Genomic DNA, 20,338 nt, shown 5'->3' with positions numbered 1-20,338 from the left:
CCCTCTACTTTCTGGGATGAGAACAGGGTGTTACTGTCAAAAGCCAGGAATACAGAAGAAGGAGTAAACCCTTCTTTAGGCAACACTGGGGAACACACAATCTGGCCTCTCAGCTTAATCAGGTTCTCATTTCATGGTGCTGGTAGGGTTCAGTGTGGAGGAGACAGACGGGGCCCACAGTCAAGAGCTCGATGCCATTCTGCATGCTTTCTGGGATTTATATGTTGGGAAGATTTTTTCCTCTTTCAAACAGGCCAAAAGGTAGTGTCCAGAATAGAAGTATGTAGTGTGGGACTGAAAGGTATGCTCTGTGGGCTGACTTGCATGCTTTGTCTCTAACATGGTCTCACTACATAGTGTATGCTAGTCTTGAACTCCCTGTGTAGGCCAGGCTGGTCATAAATTCATGGCAATCCTCCTGCCTCAGCCTCTAGAGTCCTGGAATTGTAGCTGTGGTTCATCATGCCAAGTTCAGATTTCTTGTTAGAATTATTACAGTCTCTCTGATATAAAGACACCTTTCAATATGGTAAACTATTGTTTTTAAGTGTTTTCTTCCCATAAATTATTATAAGTGAAATAATCTCTTTGAAGGCATTGTCATTCTGTTGGAAGAGGAGTCTAGCTATAGAGGAACTATAATGTAAAGCTTTTAAAAAATAATCCCTCTCCAGTTTAATACATTTTTAACTTCTTGAATCATATAACTCTCTCTCTCTCACCATTTCTTCCAGGAACAGGTAAAAAAATATTATCCATAAAAGGTTTGGTATATAATTCCAGAGAGTTTGAGGATTTTCTGAAACCAATCACCAGGCAATTTAAACATGCACAGAGCCTGGCCTAAGAACCCCTCGGTTACAGTTCCTCTGGGCTTGGCCAAATTAGCGCCTGCACCATTATAGGGCGAGGCTCCTCCCAGCAAACCTGCTCTGTCCTTCCTGGACACTGAAATGGCAGCTCCCAGGCACAGAGAACACTGCCTCGCAGAGCATGCAGGGAACTCTGGCCAAGTGCATCTGAGGGACCCCGACCAGGGGCCTGGGAGACTCGGGGAAGGCTGTGGCAGGCCTGTAGGGCACTGACGGTGGCGGGCCGAGGGAAGGGCAGGAGTTTACAGGAGGAAGTGCCGCCACCAAGAAGACGCCTATTGGGTCCACTGCGCCCGTGGCCCTGAAGCCCTGGTCCCCTGTCACATCCTGAGCATCTGGACAGGGTGTTTCAGGACACTGCAGCGAAGACGAGGTGTAGGCTGACTCTGGTCCATGTGAGCCAGTAGGGAACACAGAAAACCCTGAGATGGCTCAAGGGCTTAGTCATTCTGTATCGTGGGGGGTCATAGCAGTGTCAGAGTTAACAGTGCCTCAAACTGTGCTGTAAGCAGCAACCCTCCTCTCAAAGGCCCAAAATAAATGAAACCACAAAATAGCTAGGAGAAAACATGGACAATTACCTCATGAAAAGAGATACTTTTCTATGTAAAAGAAAAAATATTAGGCAAAATTTTGAAAAGTGAACTTATAAATTGCATAAATATACAATTAAAATGAAGAAGTTATAAAATGACAAAATTTTTATGTCCTAAATAGTCAAAGAGTGCTGGTAAAATGAGATGAAAAACATAAACACTTAAACAGAGATGACAGGCAAACAGGTAGTAAGTCACAGCAGACTGACAAAAAATATGCATTCTAAAAATATGCCATAAAAATCCAACCTCACGAATAGTACAGGAATTACAGATTAAAACAGTTTGTGATCATAACTGGTACTTTTTAACCTATTAAATTAACATAGGTTTTTAAACCTGATTTATACTCAGTGCAGATTGGGGTACAAATTGATGCGACTTTTTATTATCATTGCCAGAGGTCAGGCTAGCAATGTGTATATTAGGGACTTAAAAATACATTCTTTGACCTGGTAATCACACATTAGGAATCCATTCTACATCCCATCCTGTATCCCATCTGACTTAACAGTGTACACTTTTGGGTCCCTGAAGATGGGACTAACGGCCCACTGAACTGAATGGATGGATCCAGTTCCACAGGATTCGTGGATACCATGCTGGCTTCTGAGCATAAATGAGATTGAGGCTGTGGCGCCCGTGGCAGCTGAGCAACTGGCACCGTGAGGCTCATCCCTGCATCAGGCCACGTTCCCACGCACGTGACATCCACACCTTGGCTACCATGGTCGTGGATAAGGTCACCATGGACACTCATCACTCATGCATAGATGTGCTTCAGTCAGGTGCCTGAGCGCTGAATTTCAATTTTTGTAAGGCTTTCTGTAATCCCAGGGGTGTCTTAGAGGTGCTACTCTATTTTGGTGATGTTCTGAGTATCGGGTGGATGGAAAATGAATTTGTCAAAGACAGTCCATCATTTTGATGAACTGTTTATTTGATGAAAAAAAAAAAAGAGAAAACAGAAATACATTCTTCCAGGGTACTGGGCTGCCCTGTTCATGTTCTACATAAGATCAATTCACAGAGCAAAAATAAAGTGAAAGCATCAAGACTGTCCTGGGCTCCACCAGTACATAAATCTCAGCGTCACTCCCAAAGGCAGCCAGCGCTGATTGGCTCTGACCCTGGGATTCCTGCTCACTAGTGGTGGCAGCAGGCCTGAGCCACACCCTTACCTCCTGAGCACTTCAATCCAATATGGTGCTTGTTCTGAGTCATGCCGGACAGCCTAGGGCCGGGACCATCGACACGGGGACTGGTGCAAGTGGATACCTCAGCATTCCTGCTCCTCAGGAAGGACAAGGTCCCCACTACTCCTGAAGCCTGGAGTGGAAAGGACAGCCCTGTCCCATCTGCAGGGGCATGGGACCTGCTCGCTCCCTCCCTGCCTCACACCCACCCAATTTATATCTCACTTCACAAATCGCTGGTGCTCAGATCCTCGTCTGAGTCTGCTTGCTTCTGCGGGAAACCCGGCCGACGAGACATTTTGCACATCTATATTTATCCTAGAAAAGTTTGAGAGCTTCCACTCTTGCTATTGCAACTCCCTGGATCTTCTGTCCAAATTCACTACATTTCCCCCATTTTCTTCCCATTCATTCTCTTTTTGTACATGGCACTCCTTTCTCCTTCACCTGCTCCTATTTATACTTGCACGTGCATTAATTATGTATGTGTGCTCCTACCTTCTGAATCCTCTGGGAGTACACTGGACACTTGTGGCTCTTTACTCTCATACATTTCAGCGGCTATTTTTGAAGGCCAAGGTTATTTGGTTTTCCCAGCACAGGGGGATGCTCCCGGATCATTCCCACTTCCTAACCTGTTCCTGCTGACCCTCGTGCCCGCGCTGTCTGCGGTCAAAACTGTGCTTTGTCACAGAACACCAGAGGATCTCGAGTCATCAATTCTTCCTGCTCGAGAGAAACAGCATTTCTAGAATGCAACTACACAGACAGTGACGGATAGGCCCTCCGTGTCCTTACAACAGCGATGACGCGTTCCCATCACAGCCTGGTGTGCAGGCCTCGGCGACTGGCACTGTCCACTGGCCTCTTTGCCCATCTTCTGCAGGTGAGATTCTGTGGTTTATTATGTCTTTCCTCTCTTATATGCCCCAAGACGTCTGTCCAGTTTCACAGATTTGTCCAGCCACTAGTCCACTCATGTTCAGTCATTCCTACAGCCATTTGGAGGAAAAAGGTACCTCCGAGCTAGCACATCTCAATCGCATGCATGATCTGCTCCCTGAACCCCATCTTTTCTCAGAGAGCAAATCTCCCCTCAGGAATAAAACTATCTCCCGTACCGTGTGCTTAGACTTGTTCAGACACCTGGTTTTTCTTACCCCTTGCACCCACAGATGCAGCCCATCATCAGACCTGGTCGGTTCCTCCACTACCTTTCTGTTATGTGGCTATCACAGCCAGTGCCCTTGTGTATACCATCAGCATCTCTCCCCTGTACTCCCGCAAACATCTTCAATGTGATCTGCATGCAAGTCAGTCTTCCCTGAACTCTTCTCTACCCTGTGACAAGGATAGAGAGATTTTATAACACAAGCATGCCTCTGTCATTATCCCACTTAACACCCTCTCAATGTTTCTAATTAGTCTTTGAGTAAACACCAACACCCTGAGGTGACTACCCCTGGCCTGGCTTCTATGTACCTTTCCTGCTTAACTCTGGCAGTCTCCATTCCAGGCAGACAGCATCCTTGCAGTCTCTGATTGCCAAGGTCTGTCCACTCACAAGGTCTCTGCACATGCCATTCTCTCTGCCTGGACCATTTTCTTCTGTCTAACTTCCTTCTTAACCATATCCCATTATATGTCCAATCTCACATTATATTTTCTTGAATCATTTATCTTTCTGTTTCTATAATAAAGTTGCCATTTATGTTTCATTTGTGATTATACAATGTTGCGGCTTGTGTCTAGAGGTCCCCCTAAAGCCTCATGTGGGCATAGGTGGGGCTTTTTGGAGTGGCTGGAGGTGCTGGAAGCTGCTCTTTTTATACCACCCTTCTCATGAGGATGAGGTGTTGGGACTGATTCACGGTACAATGTCAGAACTAACGTGTGAGTGTTGCCCCATGTCTTACCCCATGTTCATGTCTTAATGAATAAGACATTAGGGGCAGAAGAGAAGGCTGCTCTGGTTGCTGCTTTGCTGCCTTCTGCCTGTCATGAACTGCTCCACCTCTGTGTTGCCCCTCTGACATGTGCCACCCTGTTTTGGAGTCAGTAAGTTATGGACTAAAACCTCTACCAACTGTGAACTAAATAAGCTTTTCCTTCCTTAACTTTGGCTATCAGGCATTTGTCTCAGCAAGGAGACAGTAACGAAGACATGTAATTACTATCTGCCCCTCTAGATTATAAACTCCAGAAGATGGGGGCTGTGTCTTTGTAAGCTAATCCTGGTACCCTCAGGGCATGTAGAGTGGATTGGATTTAGTAGGTAACCTGTAAGTGGCTGGACCAAAGAAGGGTAGACAACAATCCTAGTGCATGGATTTAGATAACAAAGTTGCACAGATAACTCCACATGACCATTTAAAATTAGAAATGAGAGGAGTGACCAGAAGGACAAACTGAGGAATCCCAGCTGCAGACACAGAGGTAACACAAGTGACTTGTCTATAACCAGCCCCAGCAGGCAGTCATCACATTGTCTTGGCTACAGTTCAGGCAGCATATCCGGAAATTACTCATGTAACGCATTAGTTGGAAGTTCCAGCTTCTATATGGACCAGATTTTAATGTTGGAAGAAACTTTAAAGTGGTGTTATACAGTCCAGACCATGGAGCATAAATTGCGAAAGGCACCAACATATCAATGGAAAATGACCAAGAAGCCTGACTCAAACTCCATCCTGATTGTATATGATTGTTTCCAGGAAAAGAACTTCACTGTGGCAAATTCCCTCTCAAAATAGCTCAACATGCTTATTTTCCATCTTAAACTCCTGCTACAATTAGAGTTCTTTCCAGTATCTCGTGAAAACCAGGCTGTCAGACACTATCATTTCTGGAAATGGGTCTGCATTTGCCTGTTACATGTAAGCCATTAGTGGGCAGAAACTTTATCTGAGCAGTCACCACCCTGTCTTCGCTTTCAAACGGTGGCCAACCTTGATGGGGACTAATGATGCCTCTGAGCTCACTGCTATGGGGAGTGGCCAGTGAGAAGCACCAGGCTTCTGCCTCGTTAACATGTCATTCCACGGTGAACCACGAGGGTCGGTTTGCTGATTGCGGAGTGCGACAGGCTTCCACTGGGACAGCCCTGACCACTTCTGTGTAGGCATAATTGAGGGCCTGGAATCTGAGCAGGAGGACATGCAGGAAGCTGCTCTTTTTATATCAACCCTTCTCATATTTATATCACAAATGTTTGTCTTTGCTGGAAATAATGGAGCTGGACCAAGGTGTCCTTGGCACAGTGACCAGGGTGGTCGGGCCTGTGTCACATGAGATCCAGGGCACAGATGGGCGCGGGTGGCTGTGCCATAGTCATGGACTGCCAAAGCCCTTTTCTCTGGACTTGAAGCCACAGAGGCAGATGAAGCAGTCTCTCCACAGCTATCTGGCAGTTGCTTCTCGGCCACCTCCCCTGAGGGTATGCCAGGTCTATGCCATGAAAGCACCAACCATACTTTCCTGGCTATGAAAATTGCTGAAGTAGAACCAACTGGTATATATTTTTTAAATCCTCTAGCCTAACACAGAGGCAGTATTTTTAGTGAAGAAGTACTCTGTTTAGCAGATATTTCGGCTGGAAGGAGGTGAGTGTTTAAACACGCTAAGGCAGCTCTCTGCTTCATGGCTGCTGCTCTTCAAGAATCCAAATGCCAGCTGGGGTTGTGTGTTATAACGCCCAGGAGTTGCAGACGGCAGTGATTCGTGGCAGGATCAGTGGTGTGGGTGCTCAGCACAGGGCTGCCACGGCAAGGCATGCTGCTCTCCCACCTTCAGCCAGCCCAGCACCTGATAGCGGCATAGAAGAAAGCCTGGAGGTATTAGAGGGAGAGAGGAACCAGACAGCCTAAAATCTGCCTCTACTTCAGTGTGCGATCTCCACCGCATGGTGTTGAATCTGTCTCAGTTTCTTCATCCAAAAAATAGGGATAATAATTAGTTTCAGGATTGTTACAAGAAATATGTGAGGAGACACACAGTACCCGCCAGAGTTCTCTGTGCGTGATACTCAGCAAATGCTGGCCCCCTCCTCCCCACCCCCTCCAGGGGTTTCTGCAGCCTGACTCAGAAAGGGGGCCGGGCATGGCACTGTATGGCATTTGTGCACACGTGGCTGAGCCACAGTTATCTCTCCACATCTGTTCCCGGCAGGAACAAAATAACTGTGTAAGGAAACTGTGACCATCTTGTTTTCCTTCAGGAAAGTTCCCAAGAGTGATATAAGAATAAAACGGGTGCGATTCCAAAGTGTTTCCCCAGGAATTCACAGTATTTGTCTTGTATTTTTTATAATCTGAAGATTTTAACATGTTCTTTTTTTTTTTTTTTTGAATCCTAAAGATTATCTGTGATGACCATGCATACGTTCTTGGGGGGCAGTGGTAGGGGTCAAACCCATGACCTTGAACATGTTAGGCAAGCCCTCTTCCACTGAGCTACACTTCTGGTCCACTGGTGCATTTTGCCACGGCCTAAGGTATTTTTCATCCTGTAAACAGGCTAGTCAGGACAACGGGTGTCAGTGTGTGTGTGTGGGGGGGGGTGACAAAATGAAATAAAACCAGTCTTGGAACACAGATCTTGGATTGAATTCTGATTCTAATTGTGTCACTTTGCAGAAGAATGTTTTCTTAAATTACAAAAACATCACATTGATTGCCACCCTGCTGGACAGTAGGGGCACAGTGAATCAGGTGTGGAGAGCACATAGCCACAGGGGTACTTGGTGACTTCACAACTCCCTCCCTGTGCTGCTACTGCCCATGGCTTGATGTCCTTTAAAATACAATTGATGAGATTAGGAACGAACATGATAGCTTTGAAACAACTTTAAGCAGATCTTTGTGTATAAAGAGGAAAACTAATTTTATTGTTAACTTTTCCTGTTAATTATTTTACTGCGAATTATCCCTGTTGAATAACATCATGGATTTACACATTTGAAGAGGCAATAACTTTTAGCCAACATGTGTTAGTGCCATAATGTCCTTGTAAATAATCATAAAACACAGGCCTCAAAAAACATACAAAATCAGATTTTATGATGGATTAGCAAACTGCCTGCAGGACACTGTGTACAGCACCCCTAGGAATGCAGGTAAAGGACAGTGGCAAACGGCCAGAGCCGTATAAAAGACGAGGGGTGGAGGGGTGGGTGCAGAATGAGCCAGGACATCATGCCGAGCGCTGCAGCAGTTTAAGGAACTCACCACCTTAATTCCAGGGCTGTGAGGTTTTGGAGGCAGATGGCGGGATGCAAATAAAACAGGAAAACATTGAGCACTACCAAAGAATACAAGATCGAGAGAAACACCCTAAATTAAACAGATGCCTAGGCACAAGACAATCTTCTTTGCTTTTGGCTGGCAAAGTGGGAAGTAAATGATGAAATGCCTTTAAATAGGAGCCGGAGGGAAAACATGGAAGTCGGCTTCCCAAGCCTCACATGTTTCAAGTCCAAGGTAATGTCAGCTTTGGCACTCTTGAAATAGCAGGCACATACTCTTCCTACAAAAAGAGTCCTTAGCCAATAAATACGCAACAGTTCAGAATTTTCCATGGAAGATGAGAGAAAAGGTAAAAAAAATCTATGAATTTAATATATGTTGTACATCAAGATTCCGTTAAAACTACTTTGGGGACATCGAGCTGTAATGGGTCTTAACACGTTTTAAATCACTAATTTTCCAGCTAAACTCATAATGGAGGCCTTCGACTGAATAATTAATATCAAATATTCTAACTGGCATCAAGGATATATTGGCTATGAGGAAATGATGAAAAGTTTGATTAAAATGGACTTTTATCTGAGGAACTAAGTGACATAAAGATGATATGGCAGTAGCATTAACCCCCTGATCTCAGCTGTTTGGCATCTTAAAGTGATATTACATGCTAAAGCTTTTTAGATTTTCAGGAAGTTGGAGTTGACATTGGAGACATCTTTATCTCACAAAGAATTAAACTGCTGCTAATTCATCATTCTGTCCTCAGCATTAAAATTGAGGTGCCAGCAGCCAGTCAACAACAGCTGACTCAGAAACAAGAGACCAGATTTCAGCAGCCGGGGCCTGAGGGGAAAAGATGAGAAAGCTTAACCTGGTGGGTAAAGGCGCTTCACTGGTTTTGAGAAGGCACAAGACCCTCTTGTAGGTGAATGTGAAAGATGTGAGCTAGACAAGGTCTTCAGCTTATCTTAGCATTCCTGCAAAATCAAGACTGCGGTCTCAACCCTGAGTCCTCAAATGTGAGTCCTCACACTGCAGGAAACGGATCAGAGAAAGCTGCACCGCGGCAGGGGGAGCTTGACTAGAACTTGGGTGAAATGAGAGAGGCCTTTGATAAAGCTGGTGAGGAAACAGTTCTTCTAGCTGAAGTGGCCTCTCCAGTAGACTGCCAGGACTGCAGGGAACAGTCAGAACGTTCTCAGGAACCATCTATTTGACCAACTGGCTTGCAGCACAAAGAAAGACTCAGGCAACATGAAGAGTTTAACTTTTTCAGACCCAGATGGCTAAACCCACCCACAGCCAGACACACGCTTAGACTGAATGTTCAAGTTTTCATTGAACTCCTGGTGTATCATCTTTAGGATCAGTCAAAGACCAGTACTGTGACACTGCGGGATATCTTTGCAGAATTCAGATGTCAAACAGTGTCGGCTTAGTAAGTCTGTAGGACATTCCGAGGTTGGCAAAAGAAAATTTAACAGCCATGAAGGAGCAGAAGTTAGCTAGAGAAGAGAGTAAAAGAAATTGGAGAAGGAGAACATCTTTCAACAGTGGAGGAAATGACAGAAAAGAACACAGAGGCTTCCCAGACAACACGATTTTGGGGATAATAGAATGCAGTTGAGGGTGGGCATGTGGCAAGTTTCACAGTTAGCAACGCCCTTGGGATTGGAGTATTCCTGAGGATGGGCAAAGAATATGCAGGCAAGAAAGCTGAAACCAACAAAACGAGCCGATTGGAGCGTTAGAGCGGAAGTCTGCTCTTCTGGTGTGTTCTTCTGATCCGAACATAGTCATACCCAATACGAAAACACTGGGAACACATTTAGAAAGCTCATTTATTTTGGGTTTCTAGGAAGCAAGCATAAGCTGTTTGCGCCTTCTAAAGTTGTTCTTTCTATCCAAAATCAGCTCTAGTATGTTGTCTCGCATTACATAGTCAGTAGAAAGCAGCTTGAAATGTTCAGAGAGATGTATTTTTCTCCCAAGGAGCTTATATAATAAGGGTTAGAGCAACATCCAGCCTGGAAGCCAAGTCTGTCCCGAGCAAGGCTTTGTCCCACATAAGTCTCAGGAAACAGGTTTCTTGCTCTCCACTGCTGGGTTTCATGCAGTGCTTTATCAGCAGATTTATTGTAATCTTCTTCTTATGGGCAGATATTATTCTTAATCTTGAAGAACCAAAGTACCAATTTGTAGACACTGCTTTTTTAACTCTCAGGAGTGTTCTAACAAAACAGGAGTCTCTTTTTGGTTGGCAAAGTATATTGCTTAATGTTCATCTAGCAATTACACATTAAACTATTCCTATTTCAAATGGAGGGCTCAAGGGAAGGAAAAAAGAATTGATTTTATGACAGCATTACAGAGATGGTTGAAAGGCATTACTTAACCTGAATATTAGTAATGTTCTGTGTTGTATACAAAGATGAATAAGACACAGTCCCTGTCCTCAAAGACACTTACAATTTAATGGGAAAGACAAATGGCTGAGAAAATAATACAAGGGGGTCTGAGCATTGTAGAGCATGCATCTGATTCTTGGTTGCAGTGGCTAAATGAACAGACAGCCAGACTTCTTGGGTTCAAGTCCCAGTTTGGCCCACTTTCTAGCTGCTGAGATTTGGCAATTTTATTTCTTCTCTTTAGGCTTGTACTCTTGCCTATGAAGTAAGCATTCTAATAGGGTTGCAACTGAGCTGTAGGGTTGCTGCAAGCATTAAAGAACTCAGCAGATGTGAAGTATTCAGGACGGTGCCTGGCACCTAGTAAGCACTCAGAAAGGGTTAACCATTCAGAGGTCTGGAATTAATTCTGGGGAAAAGACATGTTCTTGTGGAAAAGTCATTACTTCTATTGGAAAGCAGTGCCCTAAAACAACTGTCAAGAAAGCTTAGGAGGGGTTCTTTCGCCAAAATTACTTGTATGAAAGCAAATCTATGCTCCTTTTTGCACCGATGTATTAGGAACCTACTCTATGTACAGTCCTATGTTAGGTTCTCATAATAGGTATAACAATGATGACTATAAAGTAAAGCCCATAATTTTCAGAGATTTATAATGTAACACGGTGGAAAAGGTCCATGAAGGCATATATCCTATGTCAGGATAATTTGAGGGGTACTAGAAAATTTCCAACTATGTTTCTGAGGCCGTTTCCTAAGAAACGTGGGCACTGAGGGAGAGAGTGAGGTTGAGGAAAGATCTTTTTCTCCGAGGACTAGAGTCAAGCTGAGGGTCAGTCCTGAGTTTTGTTGTGAGGCCTGGAGTTGTGTGTTCAACCCTTTCCGGTCTGGAGTCAGCAGGGGGACCTAGACCGTCTCTCTGGGACTCTTCCCACGGTGACAGCTGTGCTCTTGGACTGCATCTGCTAGAGCATTTGCTGCCGCGCACTCTGGATCTGGTCCTAGCCCTGCACCCAGGTCTCCTGGATAGAGGCCCTGGCCTCTAGCCTAACCCAAGTCAGCATCCTAAATCTCTCCATGGATTCCCTAGCTATGAGAGCTGTTATCTCCATGTATGCCCAGTAGCGCAGCTTATCATGCAGACCTGAGATTGCATCAGTTTGCTATATTCTCTTGCTTTCTGTCACCTGGACTCGGGTGAAAGGCTTCCTCCAAAGTCAGCTAATCCTCTGGCTTTGGTGAGGGCCCCCAGCACATCTTCATGCAGAGTCTCAGGAAGTCGTGTAGCTAGGCCGATGATTGACAACGGCAGCCAGGGGGAACCGGGCAAGGCCAGAAAGGGGTAGGTGGGGGGTAGCAAGTCCCCGAAAAGCCAGTGAGAATGAGCTCAGGTGTGCAGGTTTGCTTCGCTGCAGAGAGGAGAGTGTCTACATACAAGACAACAGCTAATAATGGCAATTCCTAAAGTACATAGGGTCCCTCCCTGAAGGTTTGGTGTGTATTACTGCATTGTATTTAACACTCACGGTCCTAATGTCACCCCCAATTTGCAGATTAGAAAGCAGAGCACAAGGCAATTAGATCACAGTGAAGACTGCGTAGGTGGTAAGTGATGGAGCTGGACCCACACTCCTGGCCCTCACCAAGTACCCCGGGGAAGTGTGTGTGAGTGAAGTCACTGCAGGCAGAGCTGTGGGGAGCAGAGGCCAGCGCAAACGGTGAGGGTCATAAAGGAAGGGAAATGAGGTCACCTCCAGAGACAGGGCTTGGAGCGCTTAGTCATCTTCATAGAACTTTGCAGGAGTGGGAAAGGGTCAGCATGGCCACTGAGGAGAGTTGGGGCGTCACTGACAGGGCTCCAGGAATGCCGGCCGGTAGCAGGGGCCCAACGGTACAGCCTAATGCAAATTCTGTAGTGCAGCCAGTGAATGCAGTTTTGTGATTTCCTCCAGCCACAGGGGCAGGGATGAGAAGCTGTCATCTTATCCCCTCCTCAGGACCCCACACTGACTACAAACCGGAAGTGCTGGGGAAGAGGGTACAATGGAGCCTCTGGAACCAGGGATGGGCCAGGGGTGAACACTGGAGGCCTGAGATGGTTGAACAGAAAGCTCCCCAGACAGGGACAACCAGACCAGGAGGGGCCTGGAAAATCAGGACGAGGCCTTGGAGGATTGACAGGGGTGGCAGGCTGGAGTGAGAGAGGAGCTGTCTGCAAAACCCATGCATCAATAGCCACATATTATGGATGCCTAGGAAACAGTTGCTTTCCTATTCACCTAGGCTGAGAAGTAATCTGTCAGGCAGGAGGATGGGAACTTTCACTCTGTTTGCTACCAAAGAAAATCGAGGACTGCACAGGCAGGTAAGACTTTGATCCCAGGAAAGCCCCGATGTTCACTGACTAGGTTGTATTACAACCATGGTCTGCTTTCCAAACCAGCACCCTCCAGAGAAAAAAAATAAAGTCATTTTTCTTTGGAGGCAGAAGATTTAACATTGCTTAACAATAACATTTAACATTGGTTAGACCTTAGCCCCAGGCAGCCTTTTAACTACCAAGTGCAGGGACCGTCTTTTCCCTGCCCGGCCAGGGCTCTCTCTTGGCTCTATTTTGTGCAGTGTCATTTAGCTTGGCAGCAGTTGCCTGGGCCTGCTTTAAGGATGACAGAGTTTCATGAACGCTTAGGAGAATGCTGCCCTCTGACTCGGGTTCCCCTCCTCTAGGCACTGCAGGGCAGTTCTTCAAATCTGGCATATAAATCCACATTATCAAGCTTCTCTTCAAAATTCCTGCGACAACCTCTCCAAACACAGGAACCAAAACAGCCAGCAGCATACGAAGAGCTTTAGAAGGATGGCCACCAACCTCCAACAGATAGAATTATTCCTATCTTTCATTAATAATTTAACTCCATGCATATTTAGGTTCTCCCCACTTTGTGAAGAGAAGGACCTGGTGCCTACAGCACTGGGCTCAACTTCGCTTGGCAGAGAGAGAGAATGGAGCTGGTGTGACTCAGTGAAGCAGACGGCAGAATCTCTAGGAGAGGGGAAGGCAAGAAGACCAGGTCAGTGCAATGGATGCAGAGCTGGCTGCACGCCCCATTAGGAGGCGGAGGTGTGTCCCTCACCTCTACACCCTGCACCTCTCGCAGACCGGACTCGAGGCCTACGAGGGACCTTTGAGTTTTCTTTTTAGACTGTGAGCTGGAAACTGAGGTTCAAGCTTCCCCGCTGAAGAATGAGCATCAGGGGTGCCCCCTGCCTTTGTCTGAGCCCTGCCTGTCCTTCACTGTGGCAGTTTGCAGCTGCTAGGTAGCTACGCGCTGCTCCGCTGGGACTCCGGATGGACGCACCTTTTGCCAGACATGACTTCTGGCTGAAGATGCTTCCCTTTCAGCCACAGTGATGTTCTTGGAGCAGGCAGGGTTTTGTCATTTCCTACATGGATTATTGCTCCAGAGCCACAAACAGCGTTAGCACTGCGCCTTCATCGGAAAACCTCTTCTGCAGGGCTGACTGCTGGCTAAGGGGTGGATAGCAACAGGACCTGGAGATTTGGAGGGCTGCACAGTAATAATTACTACCGTGAGCCTCTGATGCTCTCTCGGGAAAGGCTGATCATCTGCCACCTTTTCTAGAGAGTTGAGTCCCCAGGGTAGGCTGGGACTATGTCTTCATTCTTTTACCCTTGACACACAGTAGGTGATCACCACATACATGGGAAGGGAATACATGCATCAGTTTTATAGACTTTTAAATGCTATTTCTGCCCTTTTGATTTGAATTTAAAATATCCACTTCTGTACTCAGAGTACAAGTTGGCCAAGAAAGGATTACAATGTTTCCAGTTTTCCTTCCCCTCCTCCTAAGAGCCCATTACTTTCCATCTGCCCTAACTGCAATTTCCATGCACTGCAACAGTGAAAGCCGGAAATCTTACATTTACCATGAGTCTTGGAAACAACTTCCATTTTTAAAAAACAAAATAAAAGGCCAGGGGAAAATGTGAATAGGAGGAAACCATAGATGAGGGAAAAAAATCCCAAAAAACTTTGAGACAAGATTAAAAAAATAAAGAGCACAAGGAGATAAAATACAATGTGTAGCACCTTTTAAGAGATTGCATTTGGGTATCCTGCCTAATCAGAGTTAAAAATTAGTTCTCTGCCGGATTTGAGGTGGTCACCCAGGCCCTGCCTGTCACGGCCTCCTTTTGTCCAGTGATCTGCAGACGTGGAGCCAACATGCAGCCCAGAGCACGAGGGTTGTCGCTGGAGTCGGCATGTTAGCAGCTCAGCGTGGCTAACAGTGAAGGTCTACTTGGGGACCCTTCCAGCACCCCTTTCCAAGGTGACATTCCGAAGCATCTCAGCTTGTGGCTGGCATTAAGCTGTCTTTGTTTCTCTTTCAGACTCACGAATTCTCACACTCTCAGCTCATCAAGTTCCCAGGGTAGCTGGACTGTAAATCATCTTGGAAAGGGTTCCTCTTTGTCACACACTCTGATAGGGGACTAACATTACTCTTCACCTCACAGATAAGAGCGCCACCCTTTAAGAATTGCATCTCGCTTTCAGGGGTGTCTAGTTACGGCACAAGTGGATCATGTTAGGTCAGAGTTGCCAAGTGAACTTTTCCCACGCATTTGTTCCTTTCCCTGTGTCTGTGCCTCTCAGCAATATTTGCTTACTGCCTCGAGGAGGCGATCAGATTCTAAAGCAAGCAAAAGGAAACATCTTCCCAGCCATGTTTCCTACTCTTTAACACGCACGAAGCACCAAGGTTACGGCTGGCCTGCCCTCTCTCGTGGGTAACTCCTCCGACAGAGGATTTTCTATTTTATTGTCTCTAAGCTTGGTGCAAGATGTTCGATATCGTTTTTATAGCAATGGCTTAGGATTTCCATTTGGCATCCAATATTCTTGCTGACATGTTCAATTGCAATGATATACTATTTTCTCCCCTTAAAAAATAACCCGCACGTGTTTCAATTATTAGCACAGTTGTGAAGATGGCACAGGGGCTACGGCAGACGGCAGTGAGGGGAATCATAACACATTCCCTATTTCAGAACCAGATTCTGTTTCACACGGACGTCTCTAAAGACTTCATTTGTGGGTGTTCTGGGGGAGGGGAGGCCCCTCCGCGATCTACCTGGGCAAGGATGCGTACTGTCTCTCCATCCCCTCAAAGCGGAGGTTGTGCGCGTTCCCATCTGGACTCTTTCCAGACACCTGTGGAGAGAGAAGTAATTAGAGATGAGGATCCATTATGCATCCCAGTTACTGACAATGCAGCTGAAAATTCTAATCAGTGCACAAAGCCGCAGCCGCCTGCCAAAAATCAGCCATGGAAAAGCAGGCAGGGGCTCAGCAGCACTGTAGAGATTCATGATCATGCCCCAAACAGGGCGTTCACAATAGAGTCGCTTCTGTCAAAAATGGTCATTGTCAACTTGCATCCTTCCTGCCTTCATGCCAGGAATAGTCATGGGTCATCAGATCCTCTTCTTCTACTTTTCAAAAAGGATTTTAGTTTTTAGAACACTGTTAGAATTACAGAAAAACTGAGTGGATCATACAGAGGGCTCCCTTATAACCTGTACCCAGTATTTTTATTACTACCACCTTATATTCGTGGCACATTCCTTACGGTTTGTGAATCAATATGACATACTGCTCTTACCTGAATTCTGTAGTTCATTCAGAATTTACTTATTTTCTGTCTCCCTTTGGATGCCATATTACATTTAGTCATCATACCACCAGCGGCTTTTCTTGGCTGTGACCAGCACTTTTATCTTGAAAGCACCTTTGCTGTGAGCATTTCTTCACTGACAGGGATGGGTGGCAGAGTTGCCTGCCACGCGGCTTGGGAAGCGCTGCCTGACCACCCTGAATGTCACTTGGCTGCCTCCCTGGGTGCCTGCTAGGCGCGGTGAGCTGCTTCCATCTAGTGCCAGTGCTCCCCGGACCTTCTCCTTTCCTATGGCCTTCGTGTGGCCACTTGTCTCGGAGCCTTTTCCATCAGCCTCTGAGATCCTGCAGGGCAGTGACTGAATTCAGTAGGTTCCCAAACCGTGCTGGTTTCCTGAACCAGGACACACACTTAACACATATTTAAAAGTGCTTCAGAGTGATTAATTTTTACCTGTCCACATCAACACATGCAGTGTGACAGACCACCCATGTGCTAGCATTTGGGCTGGGGTGGCCCTCATTCAACAAGTGAGGAAAAGGAGAAAACCTGGACTGTTGCTGGGTGGGGAGGAGAAGAGTTTGCTGGTGACCCCAGGAAACACAGCATGAAGGTCTGTAGTCGACATTTTTCTACTTAACAACCTGGAGGTTATTTTATCCATACAAAAATCCACAGTTCTATCCAAAAACACCACCCCAACTTGTGTGGCGTATATGTGTCGGGGTGCAAGTATGCATGGTGGGAGGTGCTGTGGCACTGAGACACTCAGGCAATTAGAATAAGAAAGCCTATCATGGCAGAGGACCCATTAAGAGTGTGCCTTGTGAGAAACCTCTTCGTATTTTAGCAATATCTATGGCAGGAGTTGCTGGAGTTATTTGAGAGGGTTAGAATTCAGCAAGATCCCTGGGAAGGATGAAGACTACAAACACAGAAGCAAGACAGAAACACTAGAAATTCTCTGCTTTCGGATGAAAACCTTGATTTAAACTACCAACCTTTTACCCAAGGATGAGAGATAAAGATGGTGACCGACAGACATACAAGGGTTGCACAAAGAGCAAAGCAACAGAAGAGGACAGAAGTGCTGTCCTTAGCCACTCCTGTCTAAGGTTCGGCTTCATTTTCAAATGCTCTCCTATGTCAGAAGAATTCATACAAATACCAGTACTGTATTAAGGATTATTAATGGTGGACACGGGAAAGACGCTGTGCTCAAGCGTGGCCCTATACACTCAACCCCTCTCTTCCTTGCAACTTCAAAGCTCCAAGCTCACATTTGGAGCACTGCTGCTGGCTTCTTGTGATAGCTTAAAATCTGATGCCTTGAGAAGCAGGGGCTGGTGGAGCTCTGGAGAGCTCCTAACCACCTAGCAGACTTATGGTGAAATACTGAATGATACTTATCCTTGAGGAACCTTTTGTTTTGTTGGAAAAAATAAGCATTAATAACAAAATAAAGAATGATGTGCAACAGTGTCTGATTGAATATCATCAGGATGCTATGAGCAGTGCACACGTGGCCCATGTAGATCAGCTTAGGGCGGGCCACAGTGGGCATGCAGTGCCCTCTCCATCAGCACTGCGCCAAGTTGCCCCACATTTCCCCAGTAATGGTGCACACAGGGCCAGGGTTGGCACTTTGTGATAAATAAGTGGGTTTGGGGTTGCAGTTTGGGCACTTGCCTCAAAAAGGTTTACTATCACTGCTGTAAGTGTAACAAGAAACCTCGAGGGAGAGTCAGAGCTTTGGGCCAGCATTACATGATGAGCGGCAGGACTGTACACGACACGTTATTCTGATCCTCACCCATTGTAACTATATTTGTGTGCTTTCCTTTTACTATCACGACATCATCCGTGCAGTTGTTTGATTAGTATTGCTGAGCACCTATTTTATCCTAATGCCACCGACTGCATCCGAATGCTGCTATATTCCAAGGGATGAAGAACCCAGCCTGCTCTCGGGGAGACAGGCCTGTGAGCAATTACGCTCCAGTGAGATCACCTCTGCAGTGGAAGTCTGATGAGGAGGCAGCACCTGGCGCAGTTGAAGACAGCTTCATAGGGGTGTTGATGCTTCATCTGAAACTTGAATACAAATGAGAAGTCTTTCTGGGGGAGAAGGATAAAAGAGTGGAGGAAGGAGACTTCTGAGTGAAGAGAACAGTAGTGAGACAACACGAAGCTGTAGGAAAGGTACCGTGTAGAGCAGTTATCTTAGCCATCTTGTGTGTCTGTCTGTCTGTCTATCTATCTATCTATCTATCTATCTATCTATCTATCTATTCCTCTTCCTTCTTTTTTCCTTTCCTCTGTTATTAGTTCACTGAAAGGATCAGTTAGTGCTTATATTATTTGGTCAACCTTGCACACCTATATCTGGAAATCTGAGCAACTATTTTGAAGGCAACACTATGCAATATAATAACTGATGTTAATTTCCTATCCTCTTGTTTTAAAATTCTGTATTTTTAAAAATTTTCTTTAAAATAAAATAAATTTAAAAAATAAAAAGAAAGAAAGAAAAGGCAGTGTTTTCAGAGGGCTTCAAGATTATGGGAAGGCCAGAAATTGATGAAAGAGAAGAGGGTGTCATTAACTAACAGCACTAGTGGGCTACCATGATGCCTACGGCTGCTCCTATTTTTTAGAGCAGTTTCAGGTTCACAAGAAGATGGAGGAGGACAGAGACAGTGCCCACAACCCTTATTTCTACCTCTGCAGAGCCCTCCCCCAGCAACGTCCCCAGCGAAGCAGTACAGTTGTCACAAACGTTGATCCTCCTCTGACACTGCACTGTCACCTGCAGTCTATGGCTTATGTTTGCGTTCGCTCTCGGGGCTGTGTGTCCCGAGCATCTGAACAAATAGATCATCAGGAGTTTCCACGATTGCAGTGCCACAGGGATGAGTCTCACTGCCAGTACTGAGAACCCTCAGGACTCTGCCTCCTCATCTCGCCTTCCTGCTGACTCCAGGAAACCACTCCTCTTTTATTGTTCTTATAATTGTCACTCCCCAAATGTCATACAGCTGGAACCACACATTACATGGCCCATTCAGACTGGCTTTTTCACTCAATCAAGCACGTTTGAATTTCTTCCATGTCTGTTCATACTTACAGAGCTAATTTCTCTTTAGTACCAAATAATATTCCATTTCAGGGATGTATCACTGGTTAGTCATCTTTTTATCTACTGAAATACGACTGGGGTATGTCCAAGTTTTGGCAATTACGAGTAAAGCTGCTATAAACATATGTGCGCAGGTTTTCACATGGACAGAAGTTTCCAGTCTCTTGGGCAAGTATCCAGGAGTGCAATTGCTGGAATAAGACTGCTTAGTTTCACAAGATGTTGCCAATTGTCTGTCGAAAATGTTGCAGTATCTCGTGTGCCACCCAGTGGTGAACGAGTTCCTGTGGCTCCACTCCCTCAGCAGCATTTGGTAGTGTCAGTGTTCTGCATTTTGGATGCTCCAGTAAGTGCCCAGTGCTGTCTCACTGTTTCAGTTCACACTTTCCTGATGACACAAGGTGTGGAACATCTTTGCATATGTTTGCCATTTCAGTAAGATATCTGTTAACATCTTCAGCACATTTTGCATCAATTTCTTTGTTATTGTTGAGCTTTAAGAGTTATTTGTATACAGTAGATGACAGTCAATTATCAGATCAAACTTTTGCAAACACTTTTCCCAGTCTCTGGCTTTCCCATTTTCTCGATAGTGTCTTTTGCAGAGGAGAAGTTTTTAATTTTAATGAAGTTCAACTTACCAGTTCTTCTTTTATGTACCATGCCTATGGTGTTGTTTTCTCCTGTGTCACCTTCTGGGAGTTCTCTAGTTTTGAAGATTCTTCATGCAGGTCTAGAGTCAGTGTGACTCAGAAATGACAAGTCCTATACTAAGGGCTTCACTGAAGGATGAAGACAAGAGAGTGACATAAGGATGTTAAGGGGCCAGGATCAATAAGATTGAGTATAGATTACAGGGAAAAATGTGTCTGAATAATGCTTGAGTGTCTGAGTTTAGTGACTTGCTGATTTTGGTAATGTTCATCTAGATGGGCATAAAGGATGAACAGATTTAGAAGTAGAGGAGAAAGGACTACTTAAACATCCTGAACTTGTGTGGGGAGTTCATGGGAATGTCTAATAGGTAGTTGAGAAGTTTGTAATTTAGAAGAGAGATCTGGACCAAAGATGTCAAATGGAGAAATTTTCAGCACATAGAAGGTGGCTGAAACCTTGGCAAAGTATGCCCAGCTATAGTGTGCAAAGACAGCATAAAGTAAGACACGGAACGTGAGGAGCAA

At 45.5% G+C, this 20,338-nt stretch overlaps 1 protein-coding gene across 4 annotated transcripts in view; it reads right to left on the bottom strand.

Moving 5' to 3' along the window:
* The window catches only part of Pard3b (par-3 family cell polarity regulator beta), a 990,158-nt gene that overhangs the window by 39,447 nt on the left and 930,373 nt on the right, over window positions 1-20,338 (bottom strand). For all 4 annotated transcript variants that reach the window (XM_063236623.1, XM_063236624.1, XM_063236625.1 and 1 more), the window contains one exon: window positions 15,476-15,555. In XM_063236623.1, coding sequence (XP_063092693.1) covers window positions 15,476-15,555 — 80 coding nt within the window. The remainder of the gene's footprint in view (window positions 1-15,475; window positions 15,556-20,338) is intronic.

This window comes from Cavia porcellus, unplaced genomic scaffold (genome assembly GCF_034190915.1).
Source record: "Cavia porcellus strain 051 isolate PalLab524CR breed Dunkin Hartley unplaced genomic scaffold, mCavPor4.1 scaffold_26, whole genome shotgun sequence".
NCBI classification, from domain to species: domain Eukaryota; kingdom Metazoa; phylum Chordata; class Mammalia; order Rodentia; family Caviidae; genus Cavia; species Cavia porcellus.
The sequence above is the reverse complement of the archived record's forward strand: the minus strand, read 5'-3'. Positions and strand labels throughout refer to the sequence as shown.